This window comes from Bubalus bubalis, chromosome 8, assembly GCF_019923935.1.
Source record: "Bubalus bubalis isolate 160015118507 breed Murrah chromosome 8, NDDB_SH_1, whole genome shotgun sequence".
Lineage (NCBI taxonomy): Eukaryota > Metazoa > Chordata > Mammalia > Artiodactyla > Bovidae > Bubalus > Bubalus bubalis.
Window position 1 is genome coordinate 85,051,295 of NC_059164.1, and position 27,289 is coordinate 85,078,583.

A 27,289-nucleotide genomic window follows, 5' to 3' on the forward strand; every position below is an offset into this window, starting at 1 on the left:
TCTGTTTTTCATAGAGAATAATAGTGCTTTATTTGGATGCATATTCAAACCACATTTTTAGAAAATAGTTTTCCCATTTATCAAGATGTTTTATGTTTTTGATAGAATATTGAATCAAGCATTTGCGAGTACCAAGGTAAAAGCAAAAATCACTTCAGAGATAGCACAGTTGCCTCCTGCCTCTTTTTGCAAGTTTACTCCACATGTTTTAACAGATACTTAAAAAAATTTTTTTTTTTTTTGCCATACCATGTGGCTTGTAGGATCTTAGTTTCTTGACCAGGGATCGAACCCAGGCTCCCAGCAGTAGAAGCACAGAGTTGTAACTACTGGACTACCAGGGAATTCTCAATACATTTTTAATATTTTGATAAAAATAAAGACTGTATTGTCTTTCCATGTCAATGTAGTTTTTAAGAATTGTAACAAAGTGTCATGTAACTAGATTTTAAGTTAGCCTTTGTAAATCACTAATTAAATGTACTGTGCTATACAGCTTATATACATTAACTTATTGACTTCTCACTTCTAGTCCACAAGGTAGCTATTTCCGTTTCACACTTGCAGAATTGAGTAGCACATATCATAAATGATGGAGCTGAGGTTTGACCCAAGGACAGTTTGTCTCTAAATGTGAGATTTTAACCACAATATCATCCTAGTTTCTTGAAAGTATATGAAAGATATTTAGAATCTTTTTAACTTTGTTAATATAAAATACAACTTTACCACAATATTTATTTATATTGCTTTTTTTTGAGATTTGGGTATAATTTGGAATTATTGTATTCAGATCAGATAAGATCAGACCAGTTGCTCAGTCGTGTCCGACTCTTTGCAACCCCATGAATCGCAGCACGCCAGGCCTCCCTGTCCATCACCAACTCCCGGAGTTCACTCAGACTCATGTCCATCGAGTCAGTGATGCCATCCAGCCATCTCATCCTCTGTCGTCCCCTATTCCTCCTGCCCCAAATCCCTCCCAGCATCAGAGTCTTTTCCAATGAGTCAACTCTTCGCATGAGGTGGCCAAAGTACTGGAGTTTCAGCTTTAGCATCATTCCTTCCAAAGAAATCCCAGGGCTGATCTCCTTTAGAATGGACTGGTTGGATCTCCTTGCAGTCCAAGGGACTCTCAAGAGTCTTCTCCAACACCACAGTTCAAAAACATCAATTCTTTGGTGCTCAGCCTTCTTCACAGTCCAACTCTCACATCCATACACGACCACAGGAAAAACCATAGCCTTGACTAGACGGACCTTTGTTGGCAAAGTAATGTCTCTGCTTTTGAATATGCTATCTAGGTTGGTCATAACTTTCCTTCCAAGGAGTAAGCCTCTTTTAATTTCATGCCTGCAGTCATCATCTACAGTGATTTTGGAGCCCAGAAAATAAAGTCTGACACTGTTTTCACTGTTTCCCCATCTATTTCCCAGGAAGTGATGGGGCCGGATGCCATGATCTTCGTTTTCTGAATGTTGAGCTTTAAGCCAATTTTTTCACTCTCCACTTTCACCTTCATCAAGAGGCTTTTTAGTTCCTCTTCACTTTCTGCCATAAGGGTGGTGTCATCTGCATATCTGAAGTTATTGATATTTCTCCGGGCAATCTTGATTCCAGCTTGTGTTTCTTGCAGTCCAGCGTTTCTCATGATGTACTCTGCATAGAAGTTAAATGAGCAGGGTGACAATATACAGTCTTGACGTACTCCTTTTCCTATTTGGAACCAGTCTGTTGTTCCATGTCCAGTTCTAACTGTTGCTTCCTGGCCTGCATACAAATTTCTCAAGAGGCAAATCAGGTGGTCTGGTATTCCCATCTCTTGAAGAATTTTCCACAGTTTATTGTGATCCACACAGTCAAAGGCTTTGGCGTAGTCAATAAAGCAGAAATAGATGCTTTTCTGGAACTCTCTTGCTTTTTCCATGATCCAGCAGATGTTGGCAATTTGATCTCTGGTTCTTCTGCCTTTTCTAAAACCAGCTTGAACATCAGGAAGTTCATGGTTCACATATTGCTGAAGCCTGGCTTGGAGAATTTTGAGCATTACTTTACTAGCATGTGAGATGAATGCAGTTGTGCGGTAGTTTGAGCATTCTTTGGCATTGCCTTTCTTTGGCATTGGAATGAAAACTGACCTTTTCCAGTCCTGCGGCCACTGCTGAGTTTTCCAAATTTGCTGGCATATTGAGTGCAGCACTTTCACAGCATCATCTTTTAGGATTTGGAATAGCTCAACTGGAATTCTATCACCTCCACTAGCTTTGTTCGTAGTGATGCTTTCTAAGGTCCACTTGACTTCACATTCCAGGATGTCTGGCTCTAGGTCAGTGATTACATCATCGTGATTATCTGGGTCGTGAAGATCTTTTTTTGTACAGTTCTTCTGTGTATTCTTGCCATCTCTTCTTAATATCTTCTGCTTCTGTTAGGTCCAGACCATTTCTGTCCTTTATCAAGCCCATCTTTGCATGAAATGTTCCCTTGGTATCTCTGATTTTCTTGAAGAGATCTCTAGTCTTTCCCATTCTGTTGTTTTCCTCTATTTCTTTGCATTGATCGCTGAAGAAGGCTTTCTTATCTCTTCTTGCTATTCTTTGGAACTCTGCATTCAGATGTTTATATCTTTCCTTTTCTCCTTTGCTTTTCGCTTCTCTTCTTTTCACAGCTATTTGTAAGGCCTCCCCAGACAGCCATTTTGCTTTTTTGCATTTCTTTTCCATGGGGATGGTCTTGATCCCTGTCTCCTGTACAATGTCACAAATCTCATTCCATAGCTCATCAGGCACTCTGTCTATCAGATCTAGGCCCTTAAATCTATTTCTCTATTTCTCACTTCCACTGTATAATCATAAGGGACTTGATTTAGGTCACACCTGAATAGTCTAGTGGTTTTCCCTACTTTCTTCAATTTCAGTCTGAATTTGGCAATAAGGAGTTCATGGTCTGAGCCACAGTCAGCTCCTGGTCTTGTTTTTGCTGACTGTATAGAGCTTCTCCATTTTTGGCTGCAAAGAATATAATCAATCTGATTTCAGTGTTGACCATCTGGTGATGTCCATGTATAGAGTCTTCTCTTGTGTTGTTGGAAGAGGGTGTTTGTTATGACCAGTGCATTTTCTTGGCAAAATTCTATTAGTCTTAGCCCTGCTTCATTCCGTATTCCAAGGCCAAATTTGCCTGTTACTTCAGGTGTTTTTTGACTTCCTACTTTTGCATTCCAGTCCCCTATAATGAAAAGGACATCTTTTTTGGGTGTTAGTTCTAAAAGGTCTTGTAGGTCTTCATAGAACCATTCAACTTCAGCTTCTTCAGCATTACTGGTTGGGGCATAGACTTGGATTACTGTGATATTGAATGGTTTGCCTTGGAAACGAACAGAGATCATTCTGTCATTTTTGAGATTGCATCCAAGTACTGCATTTCAGACTCTTTTGTTGACCATGATGGCTACTCCATTTCTTCTGAGGGATTCCTGCCCGCAGTAGTAGATATAATGGTCATCTGAGTTAAATTCACCCATTCCAGTCCATTTCAGTTCGCTGATTCCTAGGATGTCGACATGGGCAAAATATCAAAACTGTGCTTCCTCCCGCCACATTCCTCTACAAAATGATGGCTCATATTTTAACTTTCATTGACAGTGCTATTTCTCCATGGATCTTTAGTATTAGATGTTATCACATTTTTTAATCTGGTGAAGTTAAAAATGTCACATCATTTAAATTTTTTAATAGGGAAGGAAGTTTTACTTATATATTAATTTAAAACAATTTCTATTTTTAAATGCTGTCTTTTTAAATTTAATTTTTTTATTTTCAAATCTTTTTTCATATAAAGGATATGAATAAGCAGTTTGTATTTTCACATCCAGATGGTAAAATAAAGATGAAAAGATATGAAATTCACAAAAAGTTACAGAAAGACCATTTAAAGTATAGCATATCACTTTACAGTCACAGGACTGGCAAATTTCAAATTTGGTGATATCACCTACTGCTGGTGGATATTCCAAGGAAAGCTTTCATACACTGAGTGTGGAAATGAGAAATATTGTAGTCTTTTTTTTTGGTAAGCAATCTGGAACATCTATAACAGTTAAAATACTTATAATTTTTAAGCCAGTAATATTATTCTTGGGAATCTATATGATAGAAGTTAAAGCATCAGAAGGTAATAGATTAAAATTAACAATGTCAAAGAAAAAGAAGATGCTTCAAATAAGGATAATCAAAATTAGGGAAATGAGATTACAATTTTTGAGTAATAAATAATTAGAAAAATAGGAAATTATGTGTGAAGAATCTTTGGAGGGGTGGAAAAGTAATGTTATAATATAGAGGAAAATTCTGATTTTTCAGAATTCTATTAAAATATGTGGAAAAAAATATGCTTCTCAGATGCATAGGAACAATACACTTTAAAAGTACTTGGCATAGTTTCATATTGGCTTAAATGTTCTTCATCTCATAGATGACACAATTATTGGCCCCAGGAGACACTTCTCATACCACTTTGGCTCCTGGGTGGGGACAGGGCCAATTTTACAAAAATCGTGAAGTGGATGAAATGTGTTTTAGCCAATAGTCCTGTCTACCCTTACCGAGGCCCTTCTTACCTGAAGCACCCATTTTAGGGCCCCACAGGGTGGCCTACCTGTCAGGTTACAGCTACCACATGGGACTCATTGCTGCTCACTCACGACAAGTACCTTTTTTCATCGGCAGTTTCAGGGCTCAAAGATGTCTCATATTTTAGCAAATGCACTTGTACTGCCAATGAGAGAAAACTGCGGATCCCAGTTCTAGATAATGCGTATGAATTTTAACTGAGGTCCTCTCTTGCTTTAGATCAAAACCAGCAATGAGTGGGTATCTGGTGAGTTAACATACATTCCTCCTATGGTATGAAGGCCTGTTAATGAAACATGAAGGAGTGACACAGAGTTGAGAGAGATTATTTTCTGTGTTTTCTAAATGACTCTTCTATCACTTTAATCAGAAGCCCTGAATAATGAGCTGCAAGACTTATTATCACTGAGATCTCAAATTTATCTGCCTGTATCTTACCTCCTATCCACCTGTCTATTCATTTAACCACAAACACTTATGTAAAGCTTATCAAGTACTAGGCACTGTTCTAAGCATGTTACAAATATTAACTCATTAAATTTTCTTAATATCCCACCAGTACTGGTATTATTATTTCTAGGAGGTCTGAGTTTTATTCTTCACATCTGCTTTTTGGAATGACCTTGAATAAGCACATTAGATTACCTATTGCTTAGTTTGAAAATAGAAGATAAGACTTGCTTCATAAATATCTCATGGAAATATTATGATTGTTTTAAGTAAATCTTCAAAGATTATTGAAAATAATGCTTTATGAATAAGAGCTGTGTAACCTTAAAATGCTTGTGGCATAAAGTAATAAGCCATTGATAGAACTGATTCTTTTTCTCATACTGCTGCTGCTGCTAAGTCGCTTCAGTCGTGTCCGACTCTGTGCGACCCCGTAGACGGCAGCCCACCAGGCTCCCCAGTCCCTGGGATTCTCCAGGCAAGAACACTGGAGTGGGTTGCCATTTCCTTCTCCAATGCATGAAAGTGAAAAGTGAAAGGGAAGTTGCTCAGTCGTGTCCGACTCTTAGCGACCCCATGGACTGCAGCCTACCAGGCTCCTCCGTCCGTGGGATTTTTCAGGCAAGAGTACTGGAGTGGGGTGCCATTGCCTTCTCCGTTTCTCATACTAGTGAACTATATTTTCTCAAGCCTTAGTTCTCATCGGTGCTGAATTAGTGTGGAATTATTCTTAGAATAAAATTTTAAATCAGTGACTCCCACCTCCCTCTCAGATTGCTCACAGTTCCCAGTGCATTATACAGTGTCAAATTAGATATGAATAGGTTTTATTCACTGCATTTGAAAGAAATCATTGAAAATGAATTTTAATAAAACAGGAAGAATGAATAATATTTGGTTAAATGAAGTGGCACCTCACTAATGATACACTAAAACCTCCTGCACTGTACTGTGGAATTCGGTGTAAGGAGCATCTATCAGAAACTCATGTCAAGTACTCAAGTAATAAAAGAACCCAGTTTAAAGTGTCACTCTCTTAACAAGGATTATGACCAGGACATCATAGCCAGGCATCAGAATATCTTAATATTGACACTAAACATGGTTTATGTAATGCATGGTTATTTATGTAAAACTCTAAAATTGGTGTGGCTGGAGAGAGAGCATTATGAAGGTAAGACCTTTCTAGGAACTAGAGGGCGGAGGTGCAGGCGTATATGTGTTTCTCAAACTCATTTGTGTGTATGATCACCTGGGGACATTGTTATTCACAAATTTGATTTGGTGAGGTCTAACTTGAGGACTGAAATATTTCATTTCTAACACGCTTTCAGTATATGAAAATGTTACAGATCCAGGGGCTTCCCTGGTGGCTCAGCTGTAAAGAATCCGGCTGCAATGCAAAAGCCTCAAGAGAAACGGGTTCCATCCCTAGGCCGGGAAGTTCCCCTGGAGGGCATGGCAACCCACTCCAGTATTCTAGCCTGGAGAACCCCATGGACAGTGGAGCCTAGTGGGCTACAGTCCATGGGATCGCAAAGAGTTGGACACGACTGAAGAGACTTAGTGAGTGCGCAAACACACACACACACACATACGCACACACACAAATTGAGGACTGAAATCTTTCATTTCTAACAGGCTTTCAGTATATGAAAATGTTACAGATCCAAAGACCATTTTTGAGTAGGAAAGATGTCCATATTTAACTGTAATGTAAGATACAATCTACCTGCAATGCAGTAGATTTGGGTTCTATTCCTGGATTGGGAAGATCCTCTGGAGGAGAAAATGGCAACCCACTCCAGTATTCTTTTTGTTTGTTTGTTTGTTATTTTTTTATTTTATTTTTTTTAATTTACAATATTGTATTGGTTTTGCTATACATCAACATGCATCTGCCATGGGTGTACACGTGTTCCCCATCCTGAACCCCCCTCCCACCTCCCTCCCCATACCATCCCTCTGTGTCATCCCAGTGCACCAGCCCCAAGCTTCCTGTATCCTGCATCAAACCTGGACTGTACCCCAATGTTCATCACACCACTCCAGTATTCTTGCTTGGAGAATCCCTTGAATAGAAGAATCTGGAGGGCTACAGTCCATGGGGCTGCAAAGAGTAGGGCACGATTTAGCGACTAAACCAAGATACAATAGAAGTAGTATGAATAAAAGAAATAAAATGTTCTGAGAGAATAGTAAAGGAAGTGACCCATCCTGAATGTGGGGATCAAGATGTCACAAGTGGAATACTAGGTATGTGACAATGATTTCTCAAGCAGATTTTGGAGGCAAGAGCATTCACCAGAATGAACTCTAGGCAAGGGCACACAGGTCTACAAGTGTATGGAGTCTCAGGGACCAATAAGGGTCCATGTGGCTAAGAGGAAGTGGGGGTTGGGGTGCTGCTTTGAGGGAAAGGGCTAGAGGACTAGGTTGGAGCTGGTGTGAAGGATCTCCCTTGCCTTGCTAAAGAATTTGATCTGTATTGTGCTGGCGATGATAAGATCCTCTGTTTTCAGAGGATAATCATGGCCCTAGGGAAGGAAGATGGATTAGTGAAGGGAAAAGAATTAGAAGCAGGGCCAGCAATTAGGAGGCTTTGCAGAGATGTGAAATCTTAGAGTCTGTGATAGGATTTGAAAAAGTCAGGGAATATTTAAGAAATTCTAATTTAGACTGAATGGGAATTGGAAATCGATGGCAAGTGGAATGGGAGACTAGTCCAAGTTGAAGACGATGTAATGCTTTCCAGCTTGAGGGAGAGAAGGTGGCTACACCTTTGATGGTTAACAAAAGTGGAAGGACTGACAGTTTTTTTTGGCAGGAGATTACAGGTTCTGACGTGTTCAACAGGGCATCTGATGTAGGAAGTAACTGGAAATCTGAAACATAAGAAAAGTTGAGAAATGTAAATTTAAGAATCAGTGGCAGGGAAGCTATATAGCTAAAGCAATGAATGTAAATAAAAGCAACCAAGGAGTTTGGGTTTAGAGAAAAATGGTAACAAGTGAAAAGAAAGACTAAAAATTTGGGGAGCTGCATGTATTGAAAGTGAAGTCGCTCAGTCGTGTCCGACTCTTTGCGACCCGTGGACTGTAGCCCACCAAGCTCCTCCATCAGTGGGATTCTCCAGGCAAGAACACTGGAGTGGATTGCCATTTCCTTCTCCAATATGTATTGAGGAGGGTCTCAAACCTTGAACTAGATATGTTTCTCAGCCCTTTGTATTTTAAATACCATTTGAATTATTATCAGAGAATCCATCTTGGAGAGAGTACTTATTTTTCACTTTCTGCATTGTAGTGCAGATTGGTTTTGTAATACAACATTTTTAGTATAAAATTTGTGCTCAGTCGTGCTTGACTCTTTGTGACCCCATGGACTGCAGCCCACCAAGGCTCCTCTGTCTATGGGATTTCCCAGGCAAGAATACTGGAGTGGGTTGCCATTTCCTCCTCTAGGGGATCTTCCCAATCCAGGGATTGAACCAGTGTCTCTTACATCTCCTGCATTGGCAGACATACTCTTTACCACTAGCACCGCCTGGGCTACATATAAAATACTTAATGAGATATATAATTAATATGTGTCTAGCTACAGCCACATGTACTTAACGGTCATCATCTTATTTTCTCTGGAGAATGTATTTATTCTGACTTAAAAACAAAACAAAATAAAACAAAAAGCTAAAGTCCATACTTCATTCAGATTTTTAAACTTTTTTACCTAATGTCCTTTTTCTGTTCCAAAATCCCATCCAAGATATATTGCATTTAGTCATTCTGTTTCCTTAGACTTCTCTTGGCTGTGACTGTTTCTCAGACTTTCTTTCTTTTTGATGACCTTGGAAGTTTTGAGAAGAACCGGTCAGATATTTTTGATGTCCCTCAATTGGGATATGCCTGGGTGTTTTTCTGATTAGTCTGGGGTTATGGTTTGGGGGAGTAAGACCACAAAGGTAAAGCATCATTCCTCTCATATCGTATCAAGGGAATGGTAGGGACTATACACATTACTTCTCACTGTCGATATGAACCTTGATCACCTAACTGGGGTAGTGTTTGTCAGGTTTTTTCCTCTGCAAATTATTTTTTTTATTCCCCCTTTCTATACGAGACTCTTTGGAAGGGTGTTCTTGGGCACAACTCAAGCTGAAGGACTAGAAATTTGTGATCTACCTCCTTGAGTTTGTAGTAGCTATGGAAATTATTTGGTGTTTTTCCATGCCAAAGATTTGTCTCTTCCTCCTCATTTGTTTATTTATTCAATAATTTGTTTATATCCATATAGACTAGTGGATATTTATTTTATACTTTGGGTTATAATCCAATATTACTTTACTTATTTTTTTCTAAAATTGTGCCAGTTTTGACCACTGGCTCCCATGCCTCTTTAATATACCTCCATCATTGCTTTTGTTTATTTATTTGCTTATTTGGTTTTGAGCTTTTTTTCGTTTTCTGGGACTATGGTGTCCTAGACTCATCTTGTATACTTAACTTCTCTAGCCCTTGAATCAGCCATATCTCCAAAGACCCCTGGTTTCTTCTTATTGGAGAATGGTATTAGAAACTGATACCTGGGTGAGAGGTACAGTCTGATTTTTAAATTGCTGCAGAGTTTATTTCTTTTAAAGGTGCCTAAGTTGGTGAGAATTCCAGACTTTCAGAAATTTGGTAAAATGCAATAATAAGACTTTTCTCACAGGCAAACAATAGTCTTTAAAGCAGTAAAACTTTAAACACACAGGCACACACATCTAATCAGTTATACTTCAATAGAAGATTGCTAAAGTGGCATGAATATCTTTATAAAAATAAAATCACTTTAAAAAACTTGTGGAAGGAAACTTCAGCAAGCCTTCGAAAGTAAACATTTCTCAGGTTTATTTCATATGAATAAACATCTATTTTTTTTCATGCTCTTCTTAATGAAAAGTTTCTTTAGAGCAGGAGTCTTTTAACTTTTGCAAAAGTTTAAAATGTTGCCTTTTTGAGCTAGTGAGTAGGTGAATAGAAGAATTTCAGGAGCTCAAAAAACTCTTCTCAGAAACAATCTCCAAACCTCTCTTAGGGCAGAAAGTGGATAGACATTAGGATAGGAAAATTTTATCTCTAGTGTGGATTTAGAACATCAAGGGAGAGAATGGTTTAGAATTTCTCTCTGGTGAAACACAAAAGTTTTCATCATCAGCTCTTTAAAGGATAAGAAGCCAGAGGCATAACAAGCAAAAATCCATGACCAGACTCTTGGAGCAAGAAACCAGACTTAATTAGATTTTGAGACCTTGTTATATAATACATTGAAAATCTCAAGTTTCAATATAATGATTGCTTTTAAAATAAATTCTGAAAATTGAAATATAAAATCCAATAAACATGTAGTAAGTGTCTACTATAATCAGTGTTAGATACAACAACTTGAATGTTTGTTGTCTTTAAAGTAAAGCCGTGAATTATGAGAGCTGTGTTACTGTTCTGTAGATCCATCATATTAGGAATACAGTTAAGGGAACTGGTTAATGCAAGTTGACTCAGGAATGGCTGTTTTATACTCAAACAATCTTGTGGTAGAATCAAACATAGAGCCCAATTTATTATCAATAAGTTAATAAGTATTCATGAATATAAACTATCTACTAATTCTGGTAAAGGAAGGATACAGAGAAAGGAAGACTTTTATGTGGTAAGAATCTTATTTACCATCTGAGCCACCCTGAGCGACTGAACATGAATAAGACTCTTAAGAAAAGGGTATAAAATTGGAACAGTGAATATATGAAATGTCCTCATGTTATGTTATAGAGGAATATATAATACATATAATATATAAATATAATACACAATAATATATAAATGAACACTATATATCATTTAATAATTGTTATATCATAAAGGAATATTATGTATTTTTAAATCATTGTTATATTATGAAGGAATATTATCTATTATTTTAAAATTAAGCTTTTTTAGTATTTCACATAGAAATAACAGATTTTAGGGCATCATGCTTTTGTATTCTTAAGGAATATGATAGTATTAATAGAATAAGTAAATGAGACTTGGTTTTAAGGCTATGTATCTTAAGAGTTCCTGGACAAGTTTATTTTCCAAGTCATATTTTATAAGTCTTTTCTGCTTCAATATAGTGTATGTGTTCACAGAAAAGTTTCTAATAAGTAAAGCACTTGAAATTTTTTATTACTTTTCATAATTGATATTATAATTCTTTAAATGCAATGAATAGCTACCTTTGTTCTTCTTATGTACTTCTCTCCTTCATCCTTACTAAGAAATGTATCTTTATGTCCTTTTTTAAAAACTACTCTAATATTTTTCTTATTATTCATCCATTTTTAATTTTTACAAATATATTTCAATATCCTAGGATATGAATTTTAGTTATTGATTTAACAACTGATCACATTCAGTTGGGTCATTCATTTACATGTTTAGCAAACAGGTAGCAAATACTTGTTAACTTCCAGCCACTGTTATAGATACTGAGAATATAGCAGTGAATAAAATAGACCCAGTTCAACCCTCAAGAAGCTCACATTCAAATGGGGAGAGACAGACAATAAACAAATAGACAAGAAATATATAATATGTTGGATGATGATAGATATTATAGAGAAAAATAAAGCAGAAGTAGACTTGTCATTCCTTGAGAATAAACAGCACCTATAGGAATGATGCTATCTCAGAGCTCTCTGTTGTTCTCTGGATTGAATTACTGATCCAGCAGACTTTATCAATGAGGAGGTAATTTGAGAGCCAGGAAACGATTGTTTGCTTTACATGGCAGCCTGCCTGTGAGAAACTGGAAATATTCTAAAGGCGGCCTCACTCCTTAGGACAGATGCTTGATTAAAAAATGAGAACAAAAACCTTCAAAAATAGCTCTTATTTTTATATTGAGACATTAGGTTGTTCCAGAGAACAGCTTAGAGAAGGATAAAAACTCAGTCAGCACCACTATATTATGTCTGAATTAATACATCTGGAACCTGATGTCGCCTTCTAAAATTCTCTATGGAGTTTCATTGCTTCCAGAGTCAATGCTGTGGAGGCATGATAATGAACAATAGTGTTCCATAGTTTTGGGGAAGAATCCTGTAGATTTTTCATGTTTTTGTAATTTTGAGATGGAGAATGAACATCCACATCCTGTTTTCCTAGAACCATATCCCGTGATCTCTCTTAAGGGCTTGGCTAGCCTTATCTCAGAGCTAGCCCTGCTCTGGTTTCTTTGTGACAGAAAAGGGAAAGAAATTATTACAACCAAATTTTATTTGTAATTTTATTACAATCAAAACATCTGAGAAACTTGTAGAGATTTCTTTTCAAAAGTAGGTTAATACTTTTAATATTTATCGTTAATACAGTTAATATTTATCATTCGCCAGTCCATTTGCAGTTGGGAGACATCTTTTATACATTAGTATTTCTGTTACTTCAGTTATCAGTGGTATCACTAAATAATGTGTTAGGGTGCTATTGCTGGGTGAGGTTCTAGGAATACCTGAGTTATACTTATTATGGTCTTTTTTTTTCTCCATGATCCCAAATGAAAAATACCAATAACTGAGAAAACACCAAAGCTAAATAGTTCCTCTTTGTTCCTCCTTTTGTAAAGTATATGTAATAATTGTTTCTACTCCACAGCGTTGTTCGAAGTTCTGCATAAGTTAATACATATAAGGCGTCAAAAGCTAGATGTCTTTCTTGCCTTCCAGTTTTTTTTTTTTTTTTGAAACAATAATGATGTAATGATCACAAACATGGTTTCTGGAGCTGGACTTCCTATATGCAAATTCTCTTCCCACCCTGAACTAGATGGCTGACCTTGGGCAAGTTACTTAACCTTTCTATGCTTTGGCCACCTCATGCAAAGAGTTGACTCATTGGAAAAGACTCTGATGCTGGAAGGGATTGGGGGCAGGAGGACAAGGGGAAGACAGAGGATGAGATGGCTAGATGGCATCACTGACTCGATGGATGTGAGTTTGAGTGAACTCCAGGTGTTGGTGATGGATAGGGAGGCCTGGTGTGCTGCAATTCATGGGGTCGCAAAGAGTTGGACACAGCTAGGCAACTGAACTGACTGACTGACTGACTGATGCTGAAAAAAGAAAAAATATATATACCTAGCAGGGTATTGTGTAGAATAAATTAATTAATGCAAATACTTGGAACAGTACCTGGTATACTATAAGTACTCAAGGACTATTTGCTGTTGATTCATTACCACTACTATTGTTATTCTTCCTTATTTATGGTGTGGCCTTGGCGTTTGGTTAGGCTGAGTCACATAAAAGTCATCTTTCCCTGTGCCAGGAAAACCTAAGAAGCCATCATCCAAATTGGCCAGGATCTGCTTTGCCTGTTTTTTCCTCAATCCAAATCTTTTTTTTTTTTTTAATTACTTTGTATCAGAGTATAGTTGCTTTACAATGTTGTGTTAGTTTCTGCATACAGCAACAATTCAAATCTGACTTCTCAGCTCTTAAACTAATGTCAACATTCGGGGGGCAGAAGAAACACATCAAGTAAGACCAACACCAAAAATACTTGCCTCAGTGTCTAGAAAGAGCCTGTCTTGGGCCACTTATAACTGTGGCAACAGCCCAAGACACACTGAATGTGGAGAGAATCCAAAAAGAGTGTGAACAAGAAAGAAATGAAGGCAGGTCCACCTAGGAGTGGGACCTGGCCCACTTTAACAATCCAACTGAAAAGACATATGGGAAAAAGATGGCTTTGGGGCAGTCTTGATTTTTTTTTTCCCTAGGCTTCTTGGAGAAAGAAGACTCTAAGAGGCCACACTTAAGCCCCTGCCAACTTTAGCATGAACAACCAAATGTATTTGGAATTGAAGTGACCTTACTCAACCTTGTGGAAAAGCATGGCCAAAAATGGAAATCAAAGGGTATGTTCAGACATCCTTTAAAGACCAACTGAGCAAATATCAACTTGCCTACAGTCATCTCAACAAAACCCATTTACTAATGAACAAGCCTAATTCATTAAAAGCTGGAACATCAACTTGCTCAAAGAACGATTCATGGAAAACTGACACACCAGTGTTTTACACCAACCAGTTCTAAGGACTATTTGCTACTACTAAAGGCAAAAAGCCCAGGCAGAGGTGGGACCAGGCAGGACCACTATAGACAACCACAGAAAATGTGGGAAGCTGCCCTCAACTGTCAGTGGCTGCCTTGTGGGATATGAACCCCAAATGTCTATGTTTTCAAGTGAAAGCTGAAATCTGGATTTTTATGTGACTTGTGCTGACACTTGCATTTTGGCAAGTGCTTAAAATTAAAACCAAAACAAACACGGTGCAGGCCAAACACACCCCATATGTGGCTGGCACTCCCCCTGTGCCTCTGCAGTCTCTGCTGTCCACGCGGGCGTTGTCCACTAAACACTCATACTTCTAGTCTTGTTGGGGCATAGATTTGTATCCAAGATGCTCCAAGGCTGACTTCTGAATGTGATTTATTTCACTACTGAGTGTGATTTGTTCTCTGCCCAGTTTCTAGATTTCAGCATGGCTTTGGGGTATTTTTCTAAAACCAAGCTTGAATACATAGTGCCACTCATGAAACAAATAATGCCTTTTCTTTAAAAAAGGGCTTTGGGAATCAGGGAGAGGAGCAGACTTGAAGAGAGTAAGAAATGAAGAGAAGGTGAACAGGTCTACTTTAACTAGAAAATTTAACTAGGAAATAGAGGCAGAGTAACAATAAAATCACAATAGGAATTTTGAGTGGAAAAAATTAGCATTTTTTCAGATCATGGTGGCAAGAATTAGGCAAGAACCATATGAAGAGATCCCTTAAAATTTTGAGTTATAGTTTCCTTCATTTTAAGAGGAAATTGATGTACTGTAAAGTGGCTTTGAAATATTTTTTTATTTTATTTTAAACTTTTATTTTAAAATGCTAATTAAATATTTTTGAGAGATGAGGGGTAGTGTTATGAATGTCAAGAAATTGTGTGATGTTTCATGAATTAGCCTAAATTCCTTTTGATGTTTAGATCCCTTACAGATTGCTAAGGGCAGTGACTATCTGCCCTTTTGTTTTGCTATTGACTTTCATATTTCTAGTACAGTGTTTGGCTCAGAGGAGGTTCTTAGTAAATTGAATGCTTTGAATTATTTAAATGAGTCTCCAGTTTCAAACATTTATGACTTAAATATATATTTCTATCAACTTTAGAAATTGTGTGTATGCCTTGGATAGTGAAGAGGGGCATGCTTTAGACTTAGAGGAATATAAAACATACTCTGATTTTAACACCCAAACAGTATAGTCCATAATATGAAATTCTCCCCTCTCTGCATATTCTTATCTTTTTAAAATATTTAGTTGTGTGTATTATGACAGCAGGTTTCTTCTAGTGTTTTAGTTTCTTGGGCTAGAAGTAATAGCAAATGAAAATAGTCTCTGTGTTTTCCCTGTTGAATCCATATTAAATGGTTTTGGCTGAAAATGCCAGATGCACATTTAAAATAAAATATTGGGATCATCATAGAGTATTAGGTTTTGACTATGGGAATCTATTTGTAGTTTCCTTCAAAGTGAGGATGCATGGGACAGGGGAGACCCTTGACATCTGAGGCCTGATGGCTATTACTGGATGAGATTTCTCCCAGCTCCCCATCACCAGCATCATTTCTCCTTGGTCTGTTTAACTACTGTGCTATCCTCCAGCATCTTGAGATACATCAAGCAAGCAGAGAAGCTCTAAGATGAAAGCTCAGATGTTAACTTGAGTTCAGTTGTCTGGATCCTTTGGTTGGGCAGAGAGGTTTCCCGTCTAGCAACAGGACAACTATAGACCAATAACTCAGACTGCACAGGACGTGTCAAATGGAAAAGGACTTGAGTAGTGAACCGGAGAAGGCAATGGCACCCCACTCCAGTACTCTTGCCTGGAAAATCCATGGACAGAGGAGCCTGGTAGGCTGCAGTCCATGGGGTCGCGAAGAGTCAGACATGACTGAGCGACTTCACTTTCACTTTTCTCTTTCATTCACTGGAGAAAGAAATGGCGATCCACTCCAGTATTCTTGCCTGGAGAATCCCAGGGATGGTGGAGCCTGGTGGGCTGCCGTCTATGGGGTCGCACAGAGTCGGACACGACTGAAGCGACTTAGCAGCAGCAGCAGCAGCCGTGAACAATGAAATTTCATTCCTAATCATCATAGATCATTATTCCTCATCAACCTTCTTTTCCCCCCGTATGGCTCTTCTTTGAAAGCATTAGGCTATCAAGTGAGAAATTCTAGGACATTTTTAAGATGGCCTTGAATATTTCCTAGCTTTTTGAAGCTACTAACAATGCAGGAAGTGACTTGTGAGGTCTGGCATAAATACTAACAAATACTAAATGTTACTTGAAGGATCATTTATTTTAGGATTGATCAACAAAAGATGCCATGTGTACCGAAATTGCCTCATTTTCTCAACTGAATTTCCATCTAAAATAGAGAAATTTCCCAAGTAGTACCAATTCTTAAGGTTCTTTTTATGGTTTTTTTTGTTTTTTGTTTTTTTTTTGAGATAGATATTTCTATATTGTCTCTGAAGTAATGTGTTTACTACTCCTGTCATTAGCTACTTATTCATTCATTCATATAAAAAATGTTTCTAAGCATCAATTATATGCAGGGGTATGCTGACACAAATTTATGTAAATAGATCATAAAGAATAAAGGAAAATAAACCCATCTAGCCACATAAATGTTAATTTTTAAAAGTTTAAGCATTATGCAAGAATGTATTCTGCAGAGATTATTTTGGCAAGTAACTATGATTTACTGGCAAAGAACTTTGCTCTTGGTGAAATAGCTAAAATATCATTTGCTTTAGTCTATATTATACTCTGTATTTTAAAGTCAGCTTTGCTGACTATAACTAGAACATAAATTTGTTTTTGAAAAAACCTGTCTTTAAATTTTTCATTGAATTTTATTTCCTACTTAGTCCAACTTTTTCTTTGTAAAAAAAATTCATCAAAGTATTATTGGGGGCTTCCTGGTGACTCAGTGGTAAAGAATCTATCTGCTTCCAGTGCAGGAGACATAGGTTCGATCCCCGCTCTGGGGAAGATTCCTCATGCTGCAGAGCAACTAAGCTCATAAACACAACTACTGAGCCTGTGCTGTAGAGCCTGGAAGCCACAGCTGCTGAGCCCATGTGCTGCAACTACCGAAGCCCATGTGCCCCAGAGCCTGTGCCCCACAAGAGAAGTCACAGCAATGAGAAGCCAGCACACTACGACTAGAGGGTAGCCCCCACTTGCTGCAACTAGAGAAAAGCTCACACAGCAACGAAGACCCAGCACAGCCAAAAATGGAATAAACAAATAAATAAAATTATAAAAAATAGAAAACAATCTTTAAAAAAATTTTTTTAAAGACTTATGAAAATTAATGGTAAATCAGAGGCCCAGAACAAAATATTCGGTGTTTTGGCTTCCTGTTATTTGATTTACAACTCCTTCATCTCTTAAAAATACTTTATAACCTTCTTTCCTTCCAATTTCCAATTGAGACTTTATAAACTTATAAAATTAGTGACTTAAAACATTCTAATTTTGTCTTTTAGAGGAATTTCTTGATATAACTTCAAATCATTGGATTTTCCCTAAGATACAATATGAAAGTGTAAGTTCTGCTTAATTAGAAAAGTTGAATTTTAGTTACTTTGAATATTGTCTTTTAAGTATATTCAGAATCATTGTTACTTGTGTTTACATTCTTTAATCTGAAGACGTAAATGGTGCCTTTACAAATCTGATAAAGTGTTTGTTTTTCCATACTCTTTTGCTATTAGGTGACTTGGACTCTTGGGATCTGCTTATTTGCCTGTCTTCTAAGACTCCTGGTGGAAAACCCTGCATATCAAAGGAAGACATGTGCCAGTTAAATTTACATCAAAAGGTAAACATTGTTTTTCAAAAAGTAAACAAATCTTATCAGACCTATAGGTATTTTTTTGAGTTTCCTATGACCATATTTACTTATTTTAAATTTAATGTTTTTCCTTTTTATTATTTATCACAGTATAATTGCTTTACAATGTTGTATTAAAATATCTGCTGTACAGCAAAGTGAGTCAGATATATATATATATCCCTTCTTTTTTTGATTCCCTTCCCATTTAGGTCACCACAGAGCATTCATAGAGTTCCCTGTGCTGCTTAGTAGTTATCTATTTTATACACAGCAGTGTATTTATGTCACTCCCAACTCATCCCATTCTCCCTTTCCCTCTTGGTATCCATACTTTTGTTCTCCACATCTGTGTCTCTATTTCTGCTTAGCAAATACGTTCATCTATACAATATTCCTAGATTCCACATATGTGCGTTAATATCCAATATTTGTTTTTCTCTTTCTGATTTAGTCCAGTGTGTATGGCAGTCTGTAGGTCCATCCATGTCTCTACAAATGACACAATTTTGTTCCTTTGTAATGGCTGAGTAATATTCCATTGTATATATGTACCACATCTTTATCCATTGCTCTGTTGATGGACATTTAGGTTGTTTCCATGTTCTGGCTATTGTAAATAGACCTATGGTTTTTTAACACCAGTATTTCCTGGTCCATAATGTTCAAAAAAAATGTCTTGAAAAATTGGAGCCATTGCATCTTTGAAGAAAGTTTCAATGGCCATTGCTTCTACACTTCACCATAAAACGTTCACGATTTTTGGGCTTCCCAGGTGGTACTAGTAGTACTGCCTGACAATGCAGGAGATGTAAGAGATGCAGGTTTGATCCCTGGGTCAGGAAGATTCCCTGGAGGACAGCATGACAACTCACTCCAGTATTCTTGTCTGGAAACTCCCATAGACAATGGAGCCTGATGGGCTATAGTCCATGGGGTCACAAAGAGTCAAATACGGCTGAAGTGACTTAGGACACATGCATGCCTTCAACTTCAACTCCTGCCAATCAATATCCAATTTTACCTGGTAGGATGCAAGACTTAGCCTAAGAAATAGCCTATCAGGCTCCTCAGTCCATGGAATTTTCCAGGCAAGAGTACTGGAGTGGGTTGCCATTTCCTTCTTCAAAGAAATAAATAGCCTATGGATTTTTGCTTACCCTGGTCACTTGTTTATCCAAGTAGTAAAGATTTTATTTACTAATTCCTTGTTTTGATGTTTTCAAACTTAAGTTGAATTACAACAAAATTTATAGTTTTTAAATTAACTTTTAAAGTTGACATCCAATATTTACTACTGTGTATAAACTTTTATAAATACTTTAGAAAAACTAACAAAAGGCTTACAATGTGCTAGTCACTGTGCTGGAAAACTTACATCTTTATGGTCCCTTTAACAAACCTAGGAGAAAAATGTCCAGCCCAATAGATGTTTTTCAGTAGTAAAGAGAACTATAGGGAGCTCCCTCATCACTCGGTGTTTCTGCAATTGACAGTGGTGATCACTCCTTCCTCCTTCTGACCCCTCCCTCGGAGGAGCATTCTTTTGCTTTCTCTTGTACATCTTTGCATCTTTGGCTGTCCTTTCTGCGTTCTCCAGAGCCACCTTTCCTCTGTCCATTCTTCAAATGCCTCTGTTCCCCAACACCACCTCTAAAGTTTCAACTATCATTTGTAATTGATGACTCCCAAATCTACATCTGAAGTTCCAAGCAGTTTCCCAGGCTTCAGGATTTCCTGTATAACTACTCTCTGAACATCTCCACTTCAATGTCGCACAAACACCTCAGATTCAACGAAGAGTAAATGGATTCATTGTCGTCTCTGGTAAATTCACTTCTGTGCTGGCATTTAGAAGCTCTGCAAAACTGCCCTGCTGGTCCTAAGTGTGGTTAACCACTCTGTCACTTCCTAAGACAGAAATTAGCCTTCACCTTTGAGCCCTTTTTCTCCTATGTCATCTGCATTCTGTCAATCACGAATACTAAGGAATTTAACTTCTAAATAGTGCTCAAATATCATACCTACTTTCCATACTTACTACCTTTATTCTGATCAGTCACCCTATGTAACTGGGACAGTTGCCAAAATCTCTTCACTGATTTTTCCAAAGCAAGAATGTTTTGCCCCTGAAATCCATACTGCTCACAGTTACCAGAGTGAAAAATACAAATTGCTGACTTAAGCTGATTACTCCTGTCATTAAAATCTTGCACAGCTTCCCATTTTAGCTACAGGATAAAGTTGACAACATTTGCTGTGTATATCAGTCAGCCCCCAGCAGGAAGCAAATGCCATACTCAAGAATTTAACTGAAGAAAAACTAATGAAAGAGCTATTTACAGAGCTTTTGGCAGGAAAAGAGAAACAAAAAGATTTAGAGGCACTCAGCGAACAGCTACATTATAAGATTTTACCATCCTTGATCTGAAGAAGGGTATGTAGAAGAAACGATATAGCAGAACCCAGTAAGAGCCAGAGACAAGACCGAAAGATCGGTAGGAAGGGGCTATATATGTCAAAGAATGTAACCATCACCAAATCATAGCCCTACAGAGGGAAGCCAGAAAGATAAGGAAGTGTTCACCCTCTCTCTACTCCTACCTTGCAGTCTCTTCCACAGCCTCCTACTGGTACCGTTCTAAGTGCTTACTGTATTTGTTTGTATCCATTCTTTATATATGAAGAGACCAAAGCACAGGGAGGTTAAGAAAACTGCTTAAATCCTAGGATTCAAACTCTGGCAGTCTTACTTTAAATTCAGTGTTCTTAACCACATCACTGTAGAACCTTTCTAAATAAATATTTAGCCACTGTATTTAAGCCCTAGTCTAATCAATATTCTTAAGGAATACGTAAATTCTAAATGATCCATGTTAGATAACTGTCACTTTGGAGCATGAATAATTTGAAGTTTTGTGAATCATGACTTGTTTATGTAAACATAAATAGTCAAAAAAGAAGTTGCTTCAGATTTGTATGGTATGTGTTAGGATTGTCAGTGACCTTACAATGAAAGTCACTGGCTCATGTTAGAATTACTCACCACTTCAGAGCTTTGGAATTTAAGTGCTTAATGAAAATGATCTTAAGATCTGTTATAGATGATGAATGACCAGGAGTTTCTCTAGCCAGGAAGAGACTAAAAGGAACTTAAAACTGCATTGGTGGTTCATGTGATGCTAAAAGTGAAGCGAGGTCCACTCTTTGGGATAACACTAAGTAAGTGGGGCTCTGTCACACCTCTGGCATGTTGTAGGGTTTTAAGAGCAGAGAGACTCATTTCTAACTCTGAATGTTTGTAGAGTTAGCCGTCCTTGAATCTGGGACACTGTGTTTCGTCCTTGGAGCACTGAGAACTACTGCAAAGCCTCTTATTTTAAAGCTTGTTAGGTCATTTTCAGGTAAATATGATGGAGTGATAATTGCATGTGAGAGACATGGATGATAAGAAGACTTTTTTTCTTTGATTAGCTAGTTCCCTTCTTGCCATTAATTCTCTTCCTTATGGATATACCAAACAGCTTTCAGAGAAGGTCTGATTTTTGATAAAATAAAAGATGTGAACATCTATGCAGATCTAATGAAGAAAAAGAACAGTTTCCTAAGATACAATGTGACATGTGTTTCACTCTCAATGTTCATGAGAAACCAGAGGCAAAATTTTCCCTGGGTGCTGTTTTACACTTTATGTAAACAGCCCAAATTCAAATGTCTGCTTTCCTTATGAGTTAATGGTATTACTGTGGCTTTAGTTTTTTTTTGTTGTTGTTAATAAACCTTTTCTGAATGTTTATAATTAATACTCTACTGTTGCTCTTATTAATGAAATATATCTCAAAATAAGAATGATTTTTTTTTCTTTTGCTTCTGACAGTATGTAATGGAAACAATTTAAATAACAGATTACCACAGATTAGGTTTGAGAAGGTACATTGGGATTGAAATATTTTTAAATGCACATTTCCTTTCTCTCAGTTTGATCTCAGAAGTATTCTGTGGCTCAAATGTTATCATCATTTATTTCATATATATTCAAATCCTTTCAAAGATACAGAAGCTTTTGTGCCAGGGAAAACAGCAGTCTCTATAAAATGCACATGCACACGTATACACATGTATACATAAAGCATTCAAACCCAGTACAAGATCAGTAGGTATTAGAAGTGCCTCTTTGGTTGGTAATGATGTGTCCATGTAGGTTCATCAGTTGTAACCTCTCTCTCTGGGGGAGATGTTGATGATGGGGGAGGCTGTGTGTGGGTGGGGGGATGGGCATGTGGGAAATCTCTGTACCTTCTCTTCAGTGTTGCCTTGCCCTTAAAATTGCCCAGCCCGAAACAAATTCCATTGAAAATAATTATTGCAGTATTAAGCCAGAGAAGCTCATTGTATACAAGTCAGCTAATCCCAATGAAAACTTCTCTGATTGTGTCCCACTTGGTAATGAAGCAAATCTTGTATATTTTATGATGTATTAGGTTTAACTAATACAAAGTTAAAATTTGTGTAATAAAGTTGATATACCACAGTTGTTTAGACCCATAGCATCGTGTGTGTTTACTTCTTTGTGTTTATTTAGTTTAACTGCTTAGTTTGATGCTCGGTTCCAGCGTAGAGCGGAGATGATACTTCTAGTGTCACGTGTCGCCTGGGTCATGTCATCTGCTTCGACTCTGTTAATTCCAAAGATGTGCTTTGGAGCAAAGAGCAGGGGAAGCATATCATTGGGTGGGGGATGCAAAAGTGAGAGCAATTGCTTCCTTTGGCTTGGCTCTGGCTTTCTGAAGCAAGTGCTTTGTTGGCCCTCAGTCAGTTCATCATCCTGACACAAGATCTCATGTGAAAAGTCATCTTGTGCTCATGCTCAGTCACTCAGTTGTGTCCAACTCTTTGCCACTGCATAGATGGTAGCCCACCAAGCTCCTCTGTCCATGAGATTCTCCAGGCAAGAATACTAGAGTGGGTTGGCATTTCCTTCTCCAAGGGATCTTCCCGACCCAGGGATCAAACCCAGGTCTCCTGCATCTCCTGCATTGGCAGGACCATCTCTCTGATAAGACACAGCAACTACCCTTTGTTTCTGAAATCTGTGTAAGCTGTACTCTGTCTTTGCAGCATCTACACACATTCTTCTAGCCCATTAGTTCCGTTCCTGTAGTTCGTTTTACCAGGGCTCTGCAATTCCTTTCCTTCTGTAGAAGTCGACTTCCCTGGTGGCTCACATGGTAAAGCATCTGACTACAATGTGGGAGACCCAGGTTCGATCCCTGAGTTGGGAAGATCCTCTGGAGAAGGAAATGGCAACCCACTCTAGTACTCTTGCCTGGAAAATCCCATGGACGGAAGAGCCTGGTAAGCTACAGTCCATGAGGTCGCAAAGAGTTGGACACAACTGAGCAACTTCACTTACTTTCTTTCACTTTGTAGAAATCAGGATGGTATAATAAGGATGTTGTAAGCATCTGCAACAGTAGCATATTTTCTCTGAGCCCTTCAAGAAGTGGGTGGAGGTTTTAAATAGGACCTGTACACAGCCTTTCCTGCTACTTAGCCAATGTTGCTTCTCTTTCTTGGCCCTTCTGTCATTACAGATTCTATTTAGTCAGTAGCAACTGAGTGATTTTTTTTTTTTTTTCCCTTAAATAGAGGAAAATGGTTCAAGTATATGGGCTTTTAAACCTTTTCACAATCGAATTTAGAAATGTGTTTTTAGGGTAAAAATTACAGCATAAAACCACTAAACCTCTATTGCAGACTCCCCAGACCTTTGCAATGGTCTGTCCCCTCCCTCCAGCCTCTCTTAGGAATTCTGAATTGAAAACTTTAGGGTTTTATGAAGGCCCTTCTTCTCCTACATTTAGACTCTAAAAGTGATCACTTTTGAATTTGAGAAATGTAGACATCCTAAAATATAAAGTATACTATCCACTTTTCTCAATTCCTATATTCCCAAGAATGGGTTCTGCTGAAGCCTGGGCTTTAGTACAGTATAGATGTGGTACACATATACAGTGGAATATTAGTTGGCCATTAAAAAGATTGAAATAATGCTATTTGCAGCAATATGGATGGTGGACCTGGAGATGATCATACTAAGTGAAGCAGTCAAAGACAAGTATTATATGATATCACTTATATGCAAAAAAAAAAATTTTTTTTTTAAGATACAAATGAACTCATCTACAAAACAGAAACAAATTCACAGACTTAGAGATTGAATTATGGTGACCAGAGAGGAAGGATGGGGAGGGGAGGGATAGGCTGGGAGTTTGGGGGACTGACACATACATGCATGTTAAGTCACTTCAGCTGTGTCCAACTCTTTGCATCCCCGTGGACTGTAGCCCTCCAGGCTCCTCTGTCCATGGGATTCTCTTGGCAGGAATACTGGAGTCGGTTGTCGTTTCCGTCTCCAGGGGATCTTCCCAACCCAGGGATTGAACCCACGTCTCTTATGTCTCCTGCATTGGCAGGAGGGCTCTTTACCACTAATACCACCTGGGAAACCCCATGTATATACATCTATGTTTTAAACAGATAACCAAGGACCTACTGTATAGCACAGGGAACTCTGCTCAGTATTCTATAATAACCCAAATGGGAAAAAATTTTTAAAAGAATTAAAAATAAAGTAAAATATCATTCATAACACAGAACCTTGCAAAAGTAGAGATTCAGTAACTGGATTGAGTCATACTAGTTATTTATCTTTTGCATACACATACTAAGTTGCTTCAGTTGTGTCTGACTCTTTGCGACCCTATGGAATGTAGCCCGGCAAGCTTGCTGTCCATGAGATTCTCCAGGCAAGAATACTGGAGTGTGTGCCATTTCCTCCTCCAGGAAATCTTCCCAACCCAGGGATTGAACCTTTGTCTCATGTCTCCTGCATTAGCAGGAGGGTTCTTTACCACTAGCACCACCTGGAAAGATCCATCTTTTGCACAGACTAACTTGAATAGTAAAGTTTACATATACATGAGTTAAATACATTATTTTTATGTACACTCAGAGATTAAAATGAGACTATATTAGAAATGGTTTTATTAGGAGTAATTAATTTTTGTTTTTTATAGAAGAGATTTTCTGCATTAAAAGTTATAGAGGAATAAAAAATACTCAATCCTTGGAAAAAAAAAAAAACAGAGCATTAAAAAATTTATGCCTGACCTGAGCTGAAGTTTACAGTTTGCTGAATAAACGGATAGAGTTAACAACATTGCAAGGATTAGAAAACTTTTAATCGATGAACTGTTTCAAAGCACTTTAAATGAATCATTTTTTTAAAACTACAACTTGTGGTTGAATTGTTGAATTGATCAAAGCTTAGAGCAGAAGTGGTATTTAGAGACCCAAGGCTCTATTTTTCAAATGGAGAAATTGAAAAAGAGAAGTAAGGTGATATGCTCAAGGTTCTGACTGTGTTACATACCAGAAGTGGGACTAAAACTCATGTTTTTGATTCTCTTTTCTCCAGCTGCAACTGAATTCTTTCTATCCAGTCAGGTCAGCAGGCCTGAAAGAAACTCTTAATACAGTACATTGTTAGGATGGACTGAATTAATTTGAAAGTAATCAATATTTGGTCAAAAATGAATCTGATTTTCAAGCTAATTTATAGTAAATCTTTCTGTTGGTTTTAATGAAGTGTTACCATATTTGATGTTCTTTGGGGGATTCAGTTGAGAATAGCTAGTTAATCTGTAAATTCCAAAGAGAAGAATTGTTTGTATTTTTTCTTTATAAATTAAAATATGTGTTTGAATTTATGACTACATTTATAAAGCTTCCCAAGAGCAAGTTTCTGTTAAAATAGAGTTCTGTGGTGACTGGATTTTATACTTGAAGCAATAAATACCCTTCAGTATGATGTGAAAAGTGGTGCAATGGTAAAGAATCTACCAGCAGTACAGGAGACATGGGTTCCATCCTGTGGGTCAGGAAGATCCTTTGGAGAAGAAAATGGCAACCAGTTCCAGTATTCTTGCCTGGGAAATCCCAGGGACGAGGAGCCACCAGTTCATGGGGTCACAAAGAGTAGGACACAACTGAGCACAGACGTAGCATGAAATGAAAAGGTCTTCCTAGGTAGGGCTGCTGCTGCTGCTGCTGCTAAGTTGCTTCAGTCATGACCGACTCTGTGCGACCCCATAGACGGCAGCCCACCAGGCTCCCCGTCCCTGGGATTCTCCAGGCAAGAACACTGGAGTGGGTTGACATTTCCTTTTCCAATGCATGAAAATGAAAAGTGAAAGTGAAGTCGCTCAGTCGTGTCTGACTCTGTGGCCCCATGGACTGCACCTACCAGGCTCCTCCGTCCCTGGAATTTTCCCTGCAAGAGTACTGGAGTGGGTCGCCATTGCCTTCTCCCTAGGTAGTGCTAGTAGAAAGCAACCCATCTACCAATTCAGGAGACATAAGAGATGTGGGTTTGATCCCTGGGGTGGGAAGATTCCCCTGTAGGAGGGCATAGCAACCTACTCCAGTATACTTGTCTGGAGAATCCCTTGGAAAGAGGAGCCTGGAGGGCTACAGTCCATGAGGCTGCAAAGAGTCAGACACAACTAAGCAACTTAGCATGAGTGAAAACTATAAATGCGAACAGGTTAAGCATTAGCACTAGATGTCTTTGACTCAATATCATGACATTGAAGTATGTCTGTGTTTTAAAAAATGTTCCCAAATATTTTGAAAATTTCTAAGGGCAATTTTTATCTTTTATTATCAAATAAACCACTCTATTATTTTGCATTTGAATGTTGACTTACAGAGTTTTGAAGATAGGGACTGAATGGTGTAGACAATACTTCATACCTGTACCCTGTGGGCTGTTTGTGTATTCTTTGCCTTAGTGTTTATGAATGCTTAACTCATTAGAACTTTTCCCTTTCCTTTCAGGTAAACACGTTACCGGAAATACAGCATCAGCTTTGCAGAAAGGAAGGATTATGTCAACTCATTAAAAGATTTCCAGGTAATCTTTCATTTGTTTCCTTATGCATAAATCTGTGAGATATATAGGCTTCCTCAGCAGACACCAACTAAGAAGCCCTCAGATCAGCATACTAAGCTCCTGTGTTCATCAATGCCACCTTCACAAATCTTCTAGAATTCACAAGGTTTTGCCAAAGAGAAAGACCTTGATAATAAGGAATAGCACAAAACGTTGAAGTTCTTCCCCTTAGTTTTGCCTTCTAAATTTCTAGATGAATATTCTTTTCCTTCCTGTG

General features: G+C 37.9%; 1 protein-coding gene across 7 annotated transcripts in view; it reads left to right on the forward strand.

Moving 5' to 3' along the window:
• CPED1 (cadherin like and PC-esterase domain containing 1) overlaps positions 1-27,289 on the forward strand; it is a 322,851-nt gene that overhangs the window by 60,818 nt on the left and 234,744 nt on the right. For all 7 annotated transcript variants that reach the window (XM_006049635.4, XM_006049634.4, XM_045166432.1 and 4 more), the window contains 2 exons: positions 17,938-18,044; positions 26,958-27,033. In XM_006049635.4, the coding sequence (XP_006049697.3) occupies positions 17,938-18,044; positions 26,958-27,033 (183 nt within the window). The remainder of the gene's footprint in view (positions 1-17,937; positions 18,045-26,957; positions 27,034-27,289) is intronic.